Source organism: Ornithodoros turicata, chromosome 8 (genome assembly GCF_037126465.1).
Source record: "Ornithodoros turicata isolate Travis chromosome 8, ASM3712646v1, whole genome shotgun sequence".
In the NCBI taxonomy this organism is placed as follows: domain Eukaryota; kingdom Metazoa; phylum Arthropoda; class Arachnida; order Ixodida; family Argasidae; genus Ornithodoros; species Ornithodoros turicata.
Genome location: NC_088208.1, coordinates 28,505,712 through 28,521,764, shown reverse-complemented (window position 1 = coordinate 28,521,764; position 16,053 = coordinate 28,505,712). Strand labels below are relative to the sequence as shown.

Sequence of the window (16,053 nt, the reverse complement as noted above, 5' to 3'; positions counted from 1 at the left end):
GCACGAAGTGGTAATGGTACTATGCGGCTTTTGAATTTAACCCCGTATCGCGTGAACCATGCGACAGGAGACTTGCCTGTACATCAGGCACATTTACAACTTGCAGTATACGAGTTTACGAAAGGCATAAATTATTATACAGCATTAATTAAAAGTAGCGACACAATTCCACGAAGTACGAATACGTAGTTTTGTTGTACATGAGGGCGATGTAGTGTCCTTTATTTATTTATTTGTCTTTTTGTTATTTCTTTTTTATCTTATTTATGTTTTTTGTTTAGGGAATAGCAAGCCGGCGTGCTGCATGGCTGACCTTTCCCCTTTCCAACTCCGCTTTTTGTTTCGGAACGTAAAGTTCTGGCTCGCTTGGTCCGTTCTGTAAGGATGAACGCAGTTTTCCGTTGTTACCGTGCATTCAGCAGTGTCGTCCTCCGGTGAGCGCATGGAAGAATGGTATTCCCGTGATTTGCGGGAGCTGTGTTCCGGCCGACACGCGTGTTTGCTTCCATGCCGCGCCGGCGACAATGGGCCACTACCCGCTTGTACTCAATCGATCAACGGCAAGGACACATACCTTTCTGTTTTCTACCGCGTTGTTCGGTGGCGGGCATTATCGTCTATGGCATTTCGCAAACGCCCCTCTATGGTATGCATACATAATGAAAGCGGCTTTTTCCGTTACGCGAGAGCGAAAGTGCTCGTTTGACTTCCCTCCCTCTGTCTCTGTGGTCATCCACACAGTGTTCTGGCTGACCACCCGCCTTGTGAAGCAACGGAGCTTTTGTTGTGGAAGCATTTTGAATGTTCGATTAGTGCCGCTTTTACTGCTCATTGGTGCTATACCGCTTGCGACACGTGGACTTTCCAAGATGCCGCCCTGACTGTGGTGACTCGGAAAATCTGGAAAAACTCGGAAAAACTTCTTAATTGGAACGCCTTCTCCGTAGCCCACAATATCAACCTCTCAGGAGTGCGCACTTACAGTGCCTCGAAATCACTTACACCCTTGCCCTCTCACTATGAGAAAATTACTTAGTCAAATATTTAGCCCATGCACCAACGCCCTGCTCTAAAAGCACTGCAGTGACCTTTCTGGACACATTGTAGTACTCTGGTCCTCACTGGGAGTTCATCACCAAATTACCGTGAGCAGAGGGAGAGGTCGCCCGTAGTTGTGAAGTGCTTCACTCATCACCACCAAAATAAAACCATGATCAGGATTGGTCATTAGTGGGCTCTGAACCCTGATGTTCCCCACCCTATCACCACCACCACCACCACCACCACCACCACCGTTGAACTGAACGCATTAAGCCAATTCAACTTAACCTCGAGAGAGAAGTGACACCGTCAACAGTATTAATCTTAGCATTAATGTATTTTCTGGGTATTGTGAGTCACGTTGGTGTTTTCTTATGTTCGCAGAGGCAAGTTTGCCACGGTGCGCCGATGCGTCCACAAGGCTTCTGGGCGGGACTACGCTGCCAAGTACATCCGTAAGCGTCGACGAGCATCTGACGTGCGGCACGAGATACTGCACGAAGCCCTCGTGCTAAGCCTCTGTGAGACGTGCCCCCGTGTCGTAGACCTCAAGGAGGTCTTTGAGACTACCAGCGAGATCGTCCTTATCCTGGAATTGTAAGTCCATGTTGCAACTCAATTTCTATGACAACCGTATGTGGCAAACAGAAACTAGGAGATGAAATATCGGTGTGAATTGTTCTTACAACAGGGCATCTGGAGGCGAACTGCAACATGTTCTTGACAGTGAAGAGTTCCTTCCAGAGGCAACAGTGGTACGACTTATGAACCAAATCCTAGAAGCCGTCCGGTACCTCCACCAGAAGAACATAGCACATCTGGACATCAAGGTATGTCCGTCTTAACTTAACGCAGGAAGCGCCCTCTACATTAAAATACGGAACGAACGCTTGTGGCCCCATTTCAGCCTAGAAAGGCGCGCTTCTGTTTGACTTATGCCTGGTCTTGATCGCATGCAGATGTTCACCATTTGGTTTGTTTTTGTTTCTTCGTCACGTTTAGGCGCGAAAGGGTCTCTGCTTTTATGAAAGGGTTGCCGTCTGTACGACTGGAAATTCCGGCACCGCACTGCAATTGGGGTAACGAGTTCATGGACGGCGACGACGTCTAGTATCCAATTCTTTCTTCGAACAGCTGTGACGGATGACGTAATGAGACGCTGGGTTTTGGTGTATTACACGTGCTAGCTGACACGTTCTCGGTGCTGTTGCTCCGATTTCGCTGAGGAGTTTATGAAATGCGGAATGTCAGTGTCATACACTCTCTAGTGCGTCACGGCGGTCTTGTAGAGATGGCACAAGAGCAAACACTACACATTGCGCTGCAGAGATCAGAAGAGAGTTTGTTCTGCAAGTGTTCCCCTGTCCTGAGAACCGCCTTCGCACGTCGAAGTAGAAGTAGAAGTTCCTAGTTGAGCTCCAATTGTGTACCACAGCAGAAGGTCCAGTTCCGTCGGCGCCTACCGAAAGTGCTGTTACATTTCCCTATCGTTCTAAATCAGAAACCCGAATACACTCGCAAACCCACAGTATGATCGCATCCTTCTTTAGTTCTTCCGCGTGCTTTTACCACCACGCGCACTCACAGCGAATAAACCGCTTGTCCTACTTATACAGTCTAAATGCCCAAATTAATGATTACGTCTAATCCTCGCAATCGGGTAGAAGCTGTATAATCTCTATCCGATCACAAGGAAGGTCTTAATGAATATACTGCAATGACAAAGGCACAGAAAGGTCACACCGCATGGGGTGAATGACAGACGTGTGCTGTGCCATGAGGCATTGACCGTAGATCGTGACGCTATCCACGGTCATCATCGGGACACATGCTAACTGAATCAAGTGCGCCATAACAAAAGAAACCGTCAAGGCGGAAATACTGCAATCCCCCCCCCCCTCCCCGGTAAGTTTTAGGCTGAGAGTGGAAAGTAATGACTTCTTCATTCTCCTTTATTTTCGTCTCTCGGGAACACGGTTTCTCTTTCGTCCGGCTCACTTCTTCTGTGGGCAGTCACGGTGGTGGAGACTTTGATGGGAAATAGACGGGTTGCCAGTCAGCCTGCTATTATGAAACGGGGAATGGGGGTTCAAGGACCATTGCGGAGGGATCAAGGTCGGTCCCCGTAGGGCGTGCCACTTTCCGGCTATTTTTTGCGGCTTGCCAGGTACCCATCAGCTGTGCCCATGGCAGAACGTGGTTGCTGAAAGCGGACTCACGACTAGAATTAAATATCCCCGATTGGCGGATGATACGTATGCTGCAGACTCCATCTTGCGGTAAACTGAAAAATGATGCGTAATATAAATAAGAGCGAGGAGGAAGATGGGTCAAGGAACATCCGTTCGACATTGAGTGAACTCTGAGTTCAGTGTTCAGCCTGAATTGATCATGTCCTGTCTAGCGTGTGAAAATATCTGCCCTGAGTAGCTTTCTCTGGACTGGGTATTGAATGGAGTAATTTACATGAGCTGCCATGTTTTGCTTTTCTTCTTTCGTCCAGCCTCAGAACCTGCTGCTGACCTCAGCTTATCCTCAGGGAGACATCCTTCTATGCGATTTTGGCATCTCACGCGTCATCGGAAAAGGCACCGAAATCAGAGAGATCGTCGGCACTCCAGACTACGTGGGTAAGTGTCAGCGTATACCAATGTTTCCGCGAAGACCTCGAGGTCTCGCTTCGCTGCCCCGTCAAAATGTGGAAACGAAGCCCAACAATGTAAATACTTTTCCGCCAGACATATAAAAATCTATCGGACAAGACCGCGTTTCCTTCAGCAGACATCCTGGCGGGTGTTACTTGGCTGTTCCACTTTGGGTTGGATGCGTACTTGCGTTTCTTGAAGCGGGAAAACCGCCCAGATGAGTACGATGATCTTCGACCCGATTATACAACGGTGTCGATTTGTCTCCCCCCCCCCCCCCATAGGTCAGGGCACCGATATCTTTACGGGGTGCCAAGAGTAGAATGGTGGGCGTTATGGCTTCCCACGATGACGATACGATGGAGAGTGGTGTAGGCGATCTTGAAAAAGCGATATAGAGCAAACATTTGGTCTACATGTGTCACAGTGAAATAATGTCCAAGAGAGTCACTGTGTCTTCGTCCTTGTTGTGGTTTCGCTATGACCTCGTTGGAAGTAACGTGCGCTGCCCTTCTGTAGGGTTCTACACTATACTCGACGCTGTCTTGACTGCTTCCAGTAACAGACGCACATTCGTTTGTTGAGATGTACCCATTTCCTTGTCGGCACACACTCCGCAGGAAAATAAGGAGGATAAGGTCTTGTAGACTTGTCAACTGTCCTCTCGTCCGTCGTTTAATACGAACTACGCTCAAATGTTGCAGTTGCTTTTCGCGCAGATCATCGTCCGGCTAGGTAACACGGAACGCGCTCACGTAATAAATGAACGCGCGAAAGGCAAAGACTTCCGAAATTCTATAGGGCTATCTCGAGGACAGGACATTGGCCACGGCCCGCCTCCGAGGAAATTCCCACAGTGCCGTCTTCAGTAGCTTTGGCAGTGCTACGCATGAGCAGCATTGAGGACTGTCTCCCGAAGGCTACTGAGGACACCACTGAGGAATCGCCTCAGAGTTTATGCAAGCGGGCCCTGTTAGAGTTTTTTTTTTTTTTTGCTGACTTATCTGTTCTAGCTGCGCGTCAATGGCAGCTGCGGGTTTCTTTAACGACATCACGTGCTTATCCAATCTTGATGACACGACTAGATGAACACGTAGCCTCCGGTTGCATAAGATCGGAAACGTTCTTCAACAGATGTTTCCCGCCATTAGATCTGCTCGCGAAATTTCCGAACCATCGCGTGCGCTTGGACAGGATGTGCCCCATGAGTGTTCGATAGGCGTCTACATTGAAAACTGGTGATGTTGCACAACGGATAGTCTTATTCTTCAGAAAGCATTCGTGTGTGCATTCCCACACGATTGCCGTGTGAGGCGCGGGCGCTCTCCAAATCTGGCACCCGGCCGGCTTCTTCGCAAAATTATGGTAAATATGCTCCGCATAAGTAATACTGAAAGCAGGGCCCAATAGAGTTGGGTGCTAGGAAATGGTGTGCGCGCAACCAGCTCGACCGCTTTCTCGGTTGTGGGATTTGTCGTCTGATTTCCCCGCTGGCGTCAGGAGCGTCATTTCTCGACAGCGGAGGTTGGCGTCCGTCTGGCCTTGGCTACGAGTTTGTTCCACTGCTAATTACAAGGGCGTGGGGCTGGGTTCCCGGACGAAAAGTTTTTCAGCTGTTAAGGCTACCACTTTGTTTTGGCAGGGAAAAACCCTCTGTAGTTTCTGGTCTTCCGTCAGGCTATGACGACAGCAACGCGCGGTGACATTCCCCGACTTGATTTCCGGCTGCTGCCTTGTTGAAGGTCCGTCATCGGGCTGCTATTAAGCTCCGTGCATGTATCTTATCAGCATGAAATACGCGGTATAGCCCCTCCCCCCTTTATGTTCGATAATAGTGGAGCCAAGTAATGGGACAGACGAACGCACAGTGCTGGACAAAAGTTTACGGAACACGCTTAGGCGCATTCCTTCCTCACGTGACACGCTGGCAGCGAATGGGACCGTACAGACTTACAGACATGTAGCTAGGTAACCTAGTCACCTGTTTTCAAGTTGGCGCGGTACCATTTGCTGCTGGCGTGTCACTCTGCGGTGGCTATGTGCCGGAGCGTGCTCTGTAAACTCTTGTCCAGCACTGTACGAAGACGTCTGACAGCTCCGGCGACATGACCGAGTGGGTTAAGGCATCCGCTCATTCACTCTTTTAAAAAAAAGGGTGTACTTCAACTCCTTTTTCTTGCCACATATATCACTCCCTTTTGGAGAGTACAAGGGAGTAATATTACTCCCTACCGGATAGTAATATTACTCTCCAGTACGGAGTTAAAGCCGAACCCCACTCCCATGAAGAGAGTCAGGAGACTTTTGTGAGAGTAATTGTACTCCCCAAAAGGGAGTGATGTATGTGGCTAGAAAAATGAATGAAAGTACTGTACACCCCCTTTTTTAAGAGTGTTGGTGGTAGCCAAGGTCGTGCCGGAGACCGGGAGGTGGTCGATTCGAATCCCACCACCGGCTGTGCTGTCTGGGGAACGCTACTTCCTGCTGTCCTCCTCTCTCCATCTGTACGGTCTGTACGTTGCGCATAGCCACAGTTGCTTCGCGACGCTAACACAGAGTAAAAAAAAAATACAGGACGGTTACAACTGTGTAACGCGAATTTCAGCGGCAGCTGTAGTGCATGGATGTTGACACTTTTATTGCTGATATATATATATGCACGACTACTTCAGAGTAACGAGTACCGCCTCGTGATCTGTGTGAGTGAGTGGTCATGTGTAGAGCTGGGATTAGCGGGACAAAAATAGTGCCAAAATCGGGACAGGAAACGCTGAAAAATCGGGACACTTTCCGGAACAACGTTACCCGTTTTTTTGGGTATGCCAAAAATGCTTTTATTAGCTTTGGATGATTTTAACTTGTTTCGCATCGCCGAAACTGAGGGTTTCGTGATACGGCCACAGCGAATCCCCCGAGACCCTGCCGTTGACAGCTACCGCTGTAAACAAGAAAACGCCTGACAGCGTAGACTACTGCTCTTTGTAAATGTATAGTTTTCGAGCATTCGACTAGGCGGGCCATAGCGCGGTAAATGCGTTATGGCGAGAGCCATGCGAAGACCACCGTGAGAGCAAGCCTTATCGAAGTTAGTGTTCAGTCATATCGGTCATGAAAAAAAAAAAAAGTGCAGCGGTTCAAAGTTGCTTCATTCGCGCCTGGTTACATACCACACCAGCCCAAGCGATCCTCCCGGAACCGGCGTCGTAAATCATTTACCGCCTGCTAAACATTCTAATCGCCAGCTGCACAGATAAGGGTGACGTCCATAAAGCGGGTTGATGTGGACGGTGTGTAACCCCTTTCACTTTTCATACGGAGGTCGTTCATCCTTGCCGCAAACGAGTCGTTCTTTCAAATTCATAGTCTGATAAAAAGCAGTTACACAGAACCTTAGTTGGCGGATAAGATTTTTTCGCGATAGGCTGTTCAGAACGGAACAGGTTTGTGCATTACCCTGTCTGAATCGGCGTGCACGTGGGAGACTCATTTGGCTGCGGCACGGCGCAGCAATTAGCGAAAGACACTGAGGGCCTGAAAGGATGCTGGAGGCTGCCCACGCCGGTCCTTGGGCCTGAGGGCCTCATCTCTCCCTGCGTGCTATCCTGTGACGTAATCGAACGTGCTTCCGACACTGTTTGACAAACCTGAAGCAGTGGTGGTGCTGCGTCACATTCGTTAAGACTTTTTTTTCTCTCTCTCTTTTCAGCTCCTGAGATCTTGCAGTATGAACCCATTAGTCTAGCAACGGATATGTGGTGAGTATTTCCGTCAGTGTATGCCGGCAAGTTCCGTGCACTTTTCATGGGGATTGAAACATATGGTATTGTGTAAGACGTATACGTCCCTCGTGCCTCCGGGGATTTTTATTTTTTCATTTTTATGCTTCCTAGTCGAAGGGGATGTGGGTGAAAAACGGGTTTTATGTTACTGGGTAGAGACAGGTAGTATCATGTGAAAAAGCACACCTTCTAGTGGAAAATAAATATTTAAAAAGGGTGCCACTTATACATCAGATCAGCACGAGACGGTGAGTTCCAGCGCTGAGTGCGAAGTGGTCCTCTTTCGGAGATTTTTGAGTTTTACCGAAAGTTGACGATGACGCAAACCAGGTGATAAAAAACTGGTTTGACCACGTTTAATCCTAAAACACCAGGTTCCGAGTGTGTTTATAATTGGAATTTTAATGTGTACACAGGGGCGGATCTAGAGGGGGGGGGGTCCGGATGTCCTGACCTCCATCCCTTCAATTTCTGTCTTCACATAGTGTTTAATTGACCCTAGATCGCGTTTCTGGCATGCTGTTCATGGCGGGACCCCGTCCTCAGAAAAATCCTGGATCGGCCCCTGTGGGTATACCGTGCCAGGAAGACTGCTGAATTGTAGCTGAATGCTGGTTGGAGTTCATTACACTAACATTACGGAATGCACGGCTCGCACAAAAGGGCTGCAACAAGGCAATCACAAGACGCGGTCCGATGCGCACGCGCGGCAAACATCCGCGGAAAGCCAGGCATGCAGCTCTAATCAGTGCGCGTGGCTGGGTAATCGAGGAATATTCATGCCCGAAAGAGTGAAATGTGTGAAAGAGTGGAAGAACGACAAGAATTTGATTAGTCATGTTTCTTTATTTTCTTTTTCGCGTTCCCTCTATGCACGCTCAGACTAACCCTTCTGTCCCCCTCTCCGTCCTACTGTCCTCTCTCCATCTGTCCACGTCTGTACGCCGCTCATAGCCACAGCTGCTTCGCGGCGCTAACACGGAATTAAAAAAACGCTCAGACTAAATAAGAACTAAGGGACTAATAAGGACTAACGGAATAAGGACTAAATAAGAACACAGCTTCGCTAGCTCGTCCGCTTTGCATCTTACTCGAAACGAACGAACAACAACGAACACTGCCCACGAATGCAGCCAAATGATGTGTGGGGATTGAAGGGAAAGTTCGGGAGAGTAATTGAAATAAATGATGTGTGGGAAAAGAGTCTAGACTCCAAACAACTTGTCTCGGGGCCCTTTAGCACGAAACCGACGTATGTGTTCTTAAGGCCGACTCCCTTCTTAAGAAAGTCTATGGGGAATTATTGTTCACAGGCTTCTGGAAAAACTACCTAAATTTCTACGCGAAACAGGTACAGGCGTATTCCTTCCGAGTTTATCTAGGGAACGACGTATTTTTTGAAGGCCTGACGCGATTCACTGATTCTTGGCGAATTAGAGTTTGTCACATTTTCAATGCATGGGAGCCTGTGGGAGATGCAACAAAATCGCTTCTCTCGGCATGCCGCCCGCGATATTTGGGCAAAAATGATGTCATCCCCTACAGTAACAGTCGGGGAAGTGATTGCAGTCAACAAATGCGACAAGCTTACTGCAGTTTTCCAGATCCCTGCGAATGAAAATAGTGGCTTTGTCGTTTGCTTGCATGTTTTGCAAGCTGGCGTAGATTACATAACTGCCTTAAAGCGCGGGCGAAAAGCAAAACGAAGAAAACAATTTTGGGATGGTGCAGCCAACTCTATGCGGAAGCGAATGTTAACTAGACCGCATGAGCGGTCAGATTGGAACCACGCGTGGTCATACGCATCGCACGCGTAATAGAGCTCGTTCGAAAAAAAGTGTCTTGTCGAAGTGTGTATAAGCCGCTTCCCAACACGCCGACATAGTATAGACGCGTGCGATCGGCGATCTTCGCCCGCCCCCCAATGGGCCCAGGTCGATAGGCTATGGTATCGTTGGCTTTGTCTGTATAGACCACGTCCGTGGGAGTCGATTCCGGCGCCGTAGCTCTATCCCCGCCGCCCATTGGTCCTACCACGTGGTCCTGCCGAAGTCGAGGCGCGGAAATCTCGTTGTCGCTCACCGACGTTTGTGCGACCGACATATGATATGCAAATTACCTCCTTGAAATGGCAGCTGTGGCTGTTGCAACGCGCACAGTATGGTGGAACGCAGGCGAAAGCTGCCTCGCTTCAGTGGCAACGAATATCTGGATTTCGAAATGTTCACATCCACAGGTGGTCGTGATACAGAGGTCACTCTTTGTCAGTTGCACCACACAGCAGTAAGCGTTGTTCAAGCTCTGTTGGAAAAAAATAAAGAGTGAAAAAAGTCGAAATTCTAGGGAAATAATAAACACCGAAAACCTTCGTCACAGAGTTATCCGTATTTTATCGTCAAGTCCAGTAGCAGACGCGCTCGAACGGGGAGGAGCAAGCAGGAGAATTTCCCCATTGATTCGAGTGACGTCAAGGCCAGGATGGTCACGTGCGAGCGCAGTCTCTTGCACCTCCTCACGTGGTCTGCGCAGCGGTGACGCGAAGCGCGGAGATGACCGCGGGAGGTGAGACCGGGACGAATTACGCGCAGTTGAGGCTAGGTGAAAGAGAACGCCCCCGTGTCGTCATACTGACGTCGCGCGTGCGTCTCTCCGCGTCCGTTTGAAACTCCGCGCGCGGGAGTTTCAAACCGTGTGGATTCCAACAATTTATTATTCTGGGAATAAATTATGCCACTTCTGTCAGCGAAAAATGAAGCGGAGATTCGGTAATGCACTATACGCCGAAGCAAAAATCGACGAATTCATGCTTTTAAGGTGAAGTGTTCCGCAAGAGTTCAAGAAGAGTTCCACTTCGTAGCTCGTCTGCTTTGCGATGTGGGTTGGTTGTGAAACAAATGAAAGCTTAGCCGGTCACAGTCGGATTTTGATTTTTAAAAAAAGCTCCATTGTGGTGCTTTTTAATGTCTTTTATTAGTATGCCATTAAAAGCTTCAAAATATGAGACATGAACCACACAGAGACAAGATTACTATTACCATTTACCCATTACCATTACACTATTACCATTTACCCTCCGTTTCAGGTGCCTTCCTAATACACACAACTTAAATACCTGTACGTTCATTAGTCATACACTACTAATAAGCGACGATAACGACAATAATGATAATCAGAACTTGCTGGATTTTTCTATATCTTACCTTAGCAACTTTTGCTGACAGTCCTCTTGATATGAATGACATTGGACTGAGCAAGCCATTCAACTTGTATTGTTTCAGGAGCTTGGGAGTTCTTGCATATGTGTTGCTCTCTGGACATTCACCGTTTGGAGGGGATACGAAACAGGAAACATTCTGCAACATTACCAATGGCAGCTTGGATTTCCCAAAATACCTGTTCGGGCAAGTGTCGAGTGCAGCAAAAGATTTCATCAAGAAACTTCTCGTCCGGGAGTCAAGGTGAATATTACATTCTGAACTGTGTATGAATACAGCAGAAAGCGGCACAGGCGAGCTGGTTCATGATGAAATGATAAAAACCCGACTAGGTTTAACTAAAGACGAAACATACATGATCGTGTGTAGAGGTGCAGTGCCTCGGGATTGGGAGCGCATGTGAGGCGATGTGTTGTCCTGAAGGGTATGCAGGTATGTAAACCATTGAGACCGCTATCAGGCAAGATAGAAGACCTGGGCCGAAAGTTGTAGCGAGAGAAGGCACATGAAATATTAATAACTCTTTATGAGGTTAAAACAACCTCAAAGCATAGCTCAAAAGCAACCTTAAAGGAGCATGAAAGTCACCCCAAAATATTCTCGTTTTTCGCCGTGTCATCCTCTGCAACAAATAAAAAGAGCTCCTGCAAAAGAACGATGAGCGCAGGTGACCTATAGAGCATGCGCAAGGCTCTGTTCTGCGCACCTTTAAAAAAAAGCTTTCCACGTGCAAAGAGTGCATCGTCGAATGACAAGACTCCGTGACACATCATGGGCTCCGCCATGTGACAGTTGACGTCCAACGGCACAGCTCAAGCATGTATAAGCCGCGTGTGAGCTGAGAAGAAAAAAAAGCAAAGAAGAAAGGCACCGAGCAGTTTCTACGGCACGCGAGGCTCGTATCTCTCATCCACGACTGTCTTCTCCGACTGTCTTCTCCGACTGTCTTCTCCGACTCTCTTCTCCGACTGTCTTCTCCGACTCTCTTCTCCGACTGTCTTTTGTCAGTTTTATTGCGCAGTGACAATACATCGCAAATCAAATATTTTGCATGGCGATTCCTGGTGGACAGCTTTACAGATGAGACAGGGTTTCGAGCCATGTTAAATGTCACTTCCATGTGCCTTTAAAGGAAGCTACTGCGAATTCTATAGTTTCTGTAAAGCATTCGTTGGCACCTGTAGAGCGCCTGTTCAGTATATTGGGGGAAATGGGTTAAAAATGGGGGGGGGGGGTGATGTGGGAATTTGTCAACAGTCAAATGCCTTAGGTATTCCACTAATTGGGAATCAAAAGCAAGAAATGCTACTATGCCTTTGTATCACCATATCTAAGGACCTTTAAAACACCCGAGTGAAATGGAATTAGCTATGGCACGCTCTACATTGTAGACCCCGTAAAGGTCACCTCGAAAGTTTTGCATTCAGGCACTGTACTGTGTATCTCACGTTTCTGGTTTCTCTTCTCTTTTAGCAAACGTTTGACAGTGGACGAATGCTTGACTCACCCATGGCTACAGCAAGACAACAACCCCGTTGTTCCACCGTTGGAGCACGTGGCCGAAATTCCCCAACCGTCTTCCCCCCTCTCCACGAGCTCCGCCAGCTCCTCGGACTCGTGCATGGAATCGGACTGTGGTGAAGGTTCCGACACAACCGGATCTCCAGCTTCAAACACTGAGACAGAGGCACACTCAGACAGACTCTTTGAAGAGTACCCAGCGATTCCTCCTCCGCTTCCCAAAACGCCGCCACCCAGTCTCGGAATCATACACCGGGACCTTAGTCCCAGGATCATGTCAAGAAGCCCTCTCCTGGACAGTACAAACCAAAACAAGCAGACGTCTAGCATTCACATCAACGTTACACCGCGTATTCGACATCAAATTGTCGTTGACCACCACAAGGTTTCATCGTCGACCATCGAGCGTCGAACGGCCACGGTCCGCCAGGAAGTGGAGACTGTGAGGATGGAGTTGGATGGACTTTCCATTAATGGCAAACGGCTCATGTTCAGTGATGAAATCCTCGTGGACGAGCGGGTTGGTGTTGTCTACTGAATGTGGACTCTGTCTTGCTGTGCCACGTGTGGTGCACTAGTACATACACCAGAGACACTAAAGTGACCAAGAACTTCAACCCAGTTTCTGGGGCCATGCTAAGTTATTATCACATTCAGGTTGAGTTTGTGAAACTGAAAAGAAAAGATTGAGGTAGGAAGGTGAGGCAACAGCAAAGCTTTATTGAGTTGTTCTGATGAAGATTGCAGCTGGCATCATATTAGAGTCTTGTTTCTGTGCAGCTTGGCAGAGACTGAGGTGGGATGTTTTAACTGATTCTTTTACTTCCCTCTGTGTTCTGCTGTCCTACATCCGCTATGCAGTGTATACTGCGTAGGTACCAAAAGTGTGGATGGATGAATGTCTGTGTACATATGTTTGTTCTTCTGCCAAGCTTGTGCAGTACCTTGTTTCAGAGTACCCTGCTTCGGAGTATTATACCACCGAATGTGGTGATGGAGAAAACTTGTGAAAACATTTTTTTTTTTTTTTTTTGGTCTCTGTGTCATTTGTTCAAGGAGGAATTGAGCTTCAGCTACGAGTTGGGTTTCAGAAAAAGCTGTCACTGTTTCCGGGTTGTCAGATTTTCTTACGGTTTTCTAGTCTTTCTCAGAAGGTGTGAATGAAATGAGCTTGGTGGTAGTTGAGACTGTTCTTTGATCTAGGGATATGATTTACTGAAGTTTCACTTTATTGCTGTAATGTTTTTCAAACGTATCACTCTGCCCCGATGTCAAGTGCAATTTTAGTACACTTAATTTGAACTTGAAAGTGTGGTCAGATGCGTAGTTTAAGATGCACACTTTTACTGTCTTTAGCCCAACAGGTAAATTTCTTTGTCAATTTCAAGGCAAAGCCAGATCTCTTCTGTTAAATCTCCACTTTGATACACTTTTTCGTACATGTATGTTTATACATACGTTTGCGCAAGGCCTCTGGGGCCTTAACACGTTTTTGTATGTTTTATGTGCCTTGCAATTCGAAAATCTCGTAGCTCTACTTCTACATGTCATATTGCTTCTGAAGTATGCTCCATACATACAAGGGCGATATATTTTCTATTTCATGTATTTTCCAGTCTGGAACATGCACTAAAAGTGCACACCTCATGCAAAGCAAGATCAGTTGTATTAAGGGCATTGTGTTGAATATTTTAACCAACCTTGAAACATTAACATTGAAATGAGCTAGTGCAGAAGACCATTCTCTGAACATCCACATATGTTGTAAGCTTTGTAAAAACACATTTAGAAATCACTTTTAATCTTACTATCCATTTCACACTTAGGAACATCAGGTTCTTTGCCCACTGGGGGAGGTGTCAGAGCAATCTTCTCCATGTCCTTTTCAAGAAGCAGTGCGTGTTATAGGCTGGACATGCAATACTGCCATCTTGCAAGAGTGATGTGTGTTTGAATAGAAGCCACCAATAATGCTGCGGGGAGTGTTATTTGTTTGATGAGTCTCCTGTTGACTGTAACACATTGAGAGTCCCTCCTTCGGACAGGAGACAGAGGAGGAAGTTTTACCCACCAACAAAGCTTAGTCTACACCCCTGCCATAAAACATAAGCCCAACCAGATGCATGTGCCTTAACATTACCCAAGCACAAAAAAAAATTTTAAATGTGTACCTTGCATAATTTTATACAGAAGTTATTGTTCAAATTATGAGGTTACACTATGCATGACTGGTCTTTCAAGATGTGGCTATGGCTGTAAATAAGCTTCTTGCCAATTGCAGCCACTAAGGGTTAGGACTACACATTGTGTACCGAATTGTAAGTTTGAAAAACATTTTTGCGTCCAACTTCCTTAGAATTGCATGCACGTGGGCTTGTCACGTACCGTTTGCATAAGCCACAAAAATGTCAGCATGTCTGGGATTGCCCCCCTAGGAATTTTTTTAACTGTAGTTGTTTCTTTGTCTTATTTATTTTTGCTTTTTGAGTTGAATTTAAAAGTGCCACAAATAATAATCATTGTGTCTTGTCTTCTTTATCTCGAAAGTGCTACTTGCAGAACCGCAGGCATGTTGGGGCTATAACAACGGAAAAGCATGGAGGTCGTAACGAAGCCCTCTAGCAGGAACGACTACCCTTGAAGGGGTTGTGACACTTATTGTTACACATATAGTAAAAAATGTAACTAACTTATAGGAACCCAAGCAAGCAATGGCCGATAGTTGCCCTGGGACTAGCTTGGTGACCAACGGGTAATTTATTCTCTACATCTGTTTGTTGACCTGCTTCATGCAGAAACTGACATACACCTGGCGCGAGCATATAGTCTGCTTTGCAACCTATGTGTTGTCATCCAAGACATACATTGACGCTGTAGGATAGCTATGTTGGCAGTCTCGGGATGCGGCTGTAGCTCCGCGATGGTGTCACGTGACGCACTGCATGTCTCAGTTATATGTAGCGGGAAAAAAATTCACCTGCATGCCTTTTGGCAAGAGGTTGGCCAATGCTTGGCAGTAGGTTGGTTTACCATGCTTGGCATTAGGTTGGCAAGCTGTCGGCCATGACAAGAAACGAGCGTCTGTACAAGAAACGAGCTCTTTGGCCAAGCACAAACAGGTTGGCCAGCCAAGCTCTTGCCAAGCTTGGCCCTATCTCTGTTTGTCACTTGGGAAGGCTGTAAAAATAGTTGCTGAGTTAGTTATCTTTTAAGAAAAACAATCAATTAAATGTCACTCTCAAAAACTTTATTTTTCTTTACTGTGGAAGCATAATTATAACACTGTGTGATAAGCAGAGGATTTCTCACGTGTGCCAACAGTACAGTGAGACTTGGTCTAAGGCTAAGATACTTTTCAAAAAAATCATCTAGTTACTCGAAAATAACTAGTTATAGGCACAAGTTACTTGTAGCTTAGTTATTGGCCTCCCAATACTGGAAAATTGGCATCTCCAATACCAAAATTGATCCATCTCCACTAGCATCTCTACGAGTGTGTCAGTGCAGGAAAGGTCATGCGCTTATGAGAACCCATGGAAACTGCCATAGGTGTCGCTCCTTTGACATCAGCTTGACATCAGCATGTGTCCAAGAGCCTGTATCTCACGAATTGTGACAGAAAAGTGAAATGCATGCATGATGTAATGGATCACATATACCAAGGTGTCAGAAACCCTTCAATAGAGCATAGGGTAGCCCAGGACATTCGCTTCTACTAATGGCTTATAACTAAACTTCCATGTTTCCAGGTTTTATTTTTGAGGTGGTGCAAGGAGTTGTTTTCACGAGATAATTGTTGTACTGTGTTGAGGAGTGGATGGTTATTAGATTTTTCTTAGGCCAAGTTAATGA

The 16,053-nt window shown here is 46.8% G+C and overlaps 1 protein-coding gene across 2 annotated transcripts in view; it reads left to right on the top strand.

Annotated features, from left to right (window-relative positions):
• Nucleotides 1–14,717, top strand: part of LOC135366873 (serine/threonine-protein kinase 17B-like) — a 108,005-nt gene extending 93,288 nt beyond the window's left edge. For both annotated transcript variants that reach the window (XM_064599830.1, XM_064599829.1), the window contains exons 3-8: nt 1,426–1,638; nt 1,733–1,871; nt 3,545–3,671; nt 7,393–7,441; nt 10,744–10,923; nt 12,154–14,717. In XM_064599830.1, the coding sequence (XP_064455900.1) occupies nt 1,426–1,638; nt 1,733–1,871; nt 3,545–3,671; nt 7,393–7,441; nt 10,744–10,923; nt 12,154–12,739 (1,294 nt within the window). In that variant the 3' untranslated portion in view covers nt 12,740–14,717. The remainder of the gene's footprint in view (nt 1–1,425; nt 1,639–1,732; nt 1,872–3,544; nt 3,672–7,392; nt 7,442–10,743; nt 10,924–12,153) is intronic.
• Nucleotides 14,718–16,053: the final 1,336 nt, after the last annotated feature.